The 5220-nt window shown below is 41.1% G+C and overlaps 1 protein-coding gene across 4 annotated transcripts in view; it reads left to right on the plus strand.

Moving 5' to 3' along the window:
- LOC118413017 (protein FAM53A-like) overlaps positions 1–4129 on the plus strand; it is a 95708-nt gene extending 91579 nt beyond the window's left edge. For all 4 annotated transcript variants that reach the window (XM_035816134.1, XM_035816137.1, XM_035816135.1 and 1 more), the window contains exon 6: positions 2617–4129. In XM_035816134.1, the coding sequence (XP_035672027.1) occupies positions 2617–2988 (372 nt within the window). In that variant the 3' untranslated portion in view covers positions 2989–4129. The remainder of the gene's footprint in view (positions 1–2616) is intronic.
- Positions 4130–5220: the final 1091 nt, after the last annotated feature.

Raw genomic sequence — 5220 nt, forward strand, 5'->3', positions numbered from 1 at the left:
AGACATACCATGTTATGACTGACTAAAACTCGTATGCATCATATCCTAAACAGCTGTTACAGTAAAAAAAGTATTGAATTAAAATCAATACTATGATAACATTAAATTCTGAAATAAAATAACAGTCTGACTGTTGCCAATTATCAAAGCCATTATATCAAATTAAGTATGATAATGTCCTTAATTGCAGTTATCACTTGTTGCCGGTTTGACAAGATGTGTAACCAGACTTTGTAACATACACCGACAACCCAGCTAAGAAGGTCTTTTACCAGTCTTGATATACCTAGACTTTGACTTAGACTTTGAGGCTTTCCAGTTGTTGTACATTTACATTTTTGTCAGTTGTAATGACAGAAAGACAAGAAAAAGATCAAAGTAAAAGTGGGGTAGGTAGAACTCATTAAGCAACCAAGAGGGTAAGTGTTACAGAAGACGCATGGGTATTTATCAATCCTCTGCCCAACTGGAATTGATCAGCAGTTGTCTGATGAATTTGACACGTGGAAGTGACCAGTGTCTTTGCGCCATCCTGTCCTGGTGCCAGCTTGTCTGGTCCCCTGATGCTGGTGTTAAGACCACGTGTTACTCCTCGCAGCTTTGTCTCAGCACCTGCTGCACCGGGTCTCCACTTCTGTGATTACAGCGGTGTCGACTTTGATGAACGAATCAGAGACTGATTGGTGTGATGTGCCTCTGGTGCCTGACAGTCTGTCCCGATACTGCACCAGGAACAGATAGATCCCTTCGGCCCCTCCCCCCGAACCTGCCTGGGCTAAAGACTTCAGTTGAATCTGACCAAAAGCCTGCCAGTAGTCCTGCTTTCACATTGGACTGTGCACACTTTGTCAAGCCTGACACACTTCTATGTACATAATATTACTTCTGTATATTGGTTTGTTGATTTATTGACTCATTAGAGGAGTATTGAGCAGTTAAGCAACATGCAGCTTGAAATCCTGTAAGTTCTGCATGTGGGGTAAGAAACCCTGCTGCACCAGTAATTAGTGCTTACCCTTAGCTTAATGAGATGCTATAGAACATCATGTTAGTAACAGTGTGACTCATGCTTTCCTTTTTAATGATGGGCTTTGAATGGAACCTACTCAATGGTGCATGTGGAAACAAACTGAAATGGCTAGAACATCATCAACTGTCTGACGCAAGCCAGCTTTGGGTGTCAGGTTCTGGCAACTGCTGGAAAATTGAACAGATTACCATTACCTGATGCTAGTCTGCTAAGGTAAAACCCTTTACATCAAGTGAAATTCATGACCATTCCTGCTAGTCCCAGTATTGTATGCAGCTGCTATTTGTGAACTCGATAGTGTGCAGATGTACATGTAGCATGTTATGGTCCAACGGTTAGTTTACTGTGTATGAATCCCATGGACAACAGATATGTTTGAATTTCAGCTCTTCATTTCAATGCATGTGTCAATACTGAATCAGATGTAGGCAGATGGTGTTTGCTACGCTGTCATGTACTTTATCCCGTTCCAACTTAAAGAAGATTATGGACCTGCAAAATGATGTACATTACGTAAGTTGATTGTAACATTATGGTAGCTTGAAGCAACACAGAGCAATTTGCTTAGAGGTTGCACATACTTCTTTATAGTATCTCAGTGACATAAAAGACCAGTGCGTTGTTCTAATGTAACCCCTTAAGCCAGCGCTGCACTTTGATTTTCAGAATAACGTACAGGGAGAGCCAAAGAGGCTTTCAAGCACAACACAATTGCTAGCGGGGCCTTTAGTGGCATACATGAAGATTCTGCATCTACAACATGGGATTGTATGACTTTCTCACAGTCATTTCAAGGGCATAGCAAACTGGGTTGGGTGGTTGGACCTGTATATGTTTGTATTGAATTTGTCAATGACACTGTGTTTCAAGGTACATGTGGTTTATGAATAATATATAATCATTTGTCTTTAAGTGTAACCAGGCTAACTCACACGTTTACTGAGGAATTTTCATGATTTTTGTCTGTTTTTGGTAGCCTCAAACGACGAAGTTGTTTCCTTTGAAACTGCCTATTACATGATTGTCAATAGATCTGCTGGGGGAAACTTTGTTGCCTTGGGAGGCTTCCCATTTTCAGAAATTCCCTGCTTTTCCCATTTGCTTGATACTTTCCTAAGATGACGTTTGTGATATGACTCCGTGCTGGGGCTGGTGGATGGCATGGTGGAATTAAGCAGCTCAGACTCTAATGGCATCCAGGAGTGGGGGATTATGGGTCATTGACTCTGTGTCCTACAGTAGAACTCTACCAATTTGATTCCTTGCTTCTAGAGATATTCCTACTGACCTAAGTTTACAATTTACGCTGAAGAAATTCAGTATGTTCCTCTGCACAGCGGCTCCTCACACATTAGAAGGTGATTGGACTGAAATGTCACTTCATCTCTATTCCATGGGAGTGACGTCTGTATTCCATTGATGCATTTAATTAAGTTGATAGTACCAATTATTCACCTCTTATCTTTTTCAGTCATTCACTGCATGTGAAAGTGAGTTGTATATTGAATTCTTATGAAGATGGGAGATGATCATTTTTTTTTAAATTAGCTTCATGTCTAATTCTTGCTCTTCTTTGTGTTTTGCAGAACATCAGGAGTTCTCGCAGCCTGGCTTCTTTCTTCATCGACTCGGAGTTCTTTCTTGGCTTGAAGCCCATCATGTCCTCTCCCTGTGACTCCACCCTTTCCAGCGTCATGATAACCCCCTCACAGAGCCCAACAAAGGACCTTGAGGAGAACAAAGACAGAGAGAAGACACCAGCAGACCTGGTCACCATGACGGCGTGTGTGGATGAAATCATCCCGAGTGGGGACGAGGGGGAGGCAGAAGATGCTGATGACAGCGGCACAGAAGGAGGAGACAGTGCAGAGTGTGACAGAGGGGGCTGCGGCAGCTTTGATGAACCCATCTTCCCTATCGATGATGAAATTGACATTGACCAGATTGAGAGAAACTGAAAGATGTGAGCTGACTTGGTATGATAAGCTTTCCATGACCAGAAGGTTTGCGATTGTAAAAATGGAAAGCGATACCCCCAAGTTAAATTTGCATCAGATAACATTACCTCATATGTGCTGAGTGATTTGTACATGATAGTTCATCAGTAAAGGACACAGTGTGGTGTGACGTTATGTGGCTGCCGTGAGAGAGGGCAGAGTGAAGAACCAGGGAGATGTCTATTTTTGTGATGACGAGTGAGAGGAAATCAGGGTGTGGCTTCCAAGGTCAGGTTTGTGACAAGGTCAAGTTTTCCCAGCCAACATAAGACAGAAGTTCACCCTCAGATTCCAAGCTGTTCCCGCACCATGAAAGGTCAAAGCTTTGCAAGCTCTTTCAGTTTTGACAAAAAATCACATTCTAAAACTTCTGCATTACTTTTGGATGTATTATATTACCATGGAATGCAAACTGACTTGAACATTCACTTGATATTTCAATAGTTTCTCTCTTATGACCCAGACTTGACCTTGTGTCTAAGAGACATGTTTGACAGTCACAATGTCATTTTACATTTTTCATACCATACAGTCATGTGCCTGAAAAGGGCCCATTCCCAGGAGGAAAACAATGTGAAAGTTGCTGCTAGTTTTTACCCGTTCCTAAACACATTTTTGTGTTCCAAAATGTTGACAGCCTGTTGACATATAAAACTCTATCTCCAAACTTCATGTATTCTCCATGTTCACCCCGAACGTTAAGGGAAATTGACTACTCTTACCATGATCAGGTGTTTGACTGGTAAATTGTTCGTGTAGTGCACCAATATTGATGGTTTAGTAGGGCTTAGTGGCTGTTGGTATGACACATACTGTTTGAAGGACTGGCATTTTGTGCATTTTTTCTCAACCTCACTAGGGGACATTCCTGCTTGGCTGACTTTTGTTTCACATTCTCATCCATTGTAATGATAAGATGAACATTTATGATTGAATTTTGATTGGCTAGCTTAGAAAGAAGAGATTTGATGTATACACGCAGTCTTTGAAAATGGTGACAAAGGTTTGACAAAAGATCCCTCAAAGCTTTCTTGACAGATGCAAGCCATTATCTTCTGTTTAAAGCCTTGCATAGCCTAGTACAGTATGTGTCACACACAACTCTGCAGAAGAAAAAGAAGGTGAGTTAAGATAAAATGAAGAAGTTCCGTGGGGCAAGTTTGCAGCAAAGACTTTGGAGCCCAACATCCGTTGTATCAGCCATTGTCAATTACTGTAAGGTGTGTTAAAAATGAAAAGATGACAATGAAATGATATCACTCTACAAAACTCTATGGCAGGGAAACATGGCAGAAGTAAAGTGTTTGTACAGATTGTTTGATGGAAGCACCAAGGAAAATGATCTGGTTCTGTGGTTGATTTAACAATGACTGTATGGCAAGAGTTTATGATGGTAATAATATATGTGATGTTGTTATGAAAATGTTATGATAAACAAATGTTGTGTAGATGACTTGTAGTTGGAATCAGAGGCAGCTCTTGAAATGGTGGGCTTGTTCTGTATTAGATAGTAGACCCATTTCACCAATTATCAATGGTTAATGCAGGGAAGAAAAGTAACTGTAGCTTACACTGGTCCATTTTATGAATGTTTGAAAAACACTAATACCAGCAAACTGAGAAGAAATGGTACCACAATTCCTCAGGAAAATAATAGCATGTTCAGAGTTTCGACACTTTAAAATAAACAGCAAATTTTGCGTTGGAAGTCGTAATGACCCGTGCACAATGAGTGGAAATGCCATTGCTTCTACAGCATGGGGGTGCATGGCAGCAGCAGGTCGGGGGGAGACTGTACATATAAACGTGTGCACAATAAATTTTGTATGCTTCAATGATATGAGTAGCACATGAATAGCTCTGCAGGAGAGTTACTGTAACGTTAGACTGGCTGCATGTGATGCGTATCTTACCCAGTCCATTATATCCAGTGCAGTACCCAGTGACTGCCACAGAAAATATTTGCAGTTTGTAGCCGCTTGGTTTAACTACAAGCGTTCAATTGCGTGTTTCATTTTTGTGTGTTCCACCAGACTTTGGGACAGGACCTGTGAAGTAACCTGTCTTTTGCCTGCTGGTAGTGTGTTCTACAGGTTGTGCTGTTTTGAGCCTGAGCGTGTTTTATGGAAATTTCTTTCTTGGTGTACGGAGACTAAAAAAGTTGTGTGGTTCTGTATATCTATATTCAATGTT

This window comes from Branchiostoma floridae, chromosome 4 (assembly GCF_000003815.2).
Source record: "Branchiostoma floridae strain S238N-H82 chromosome 4, Bfl_VNyyK, whole genome shotgun sequence".
Lineage (NCBI taxonomy): Eukaryota > Metazoa > Chordata > Leptocardii > Amphioxiformes > Branchiostomatidae > Branchiostoma > Branchiostoma floridae.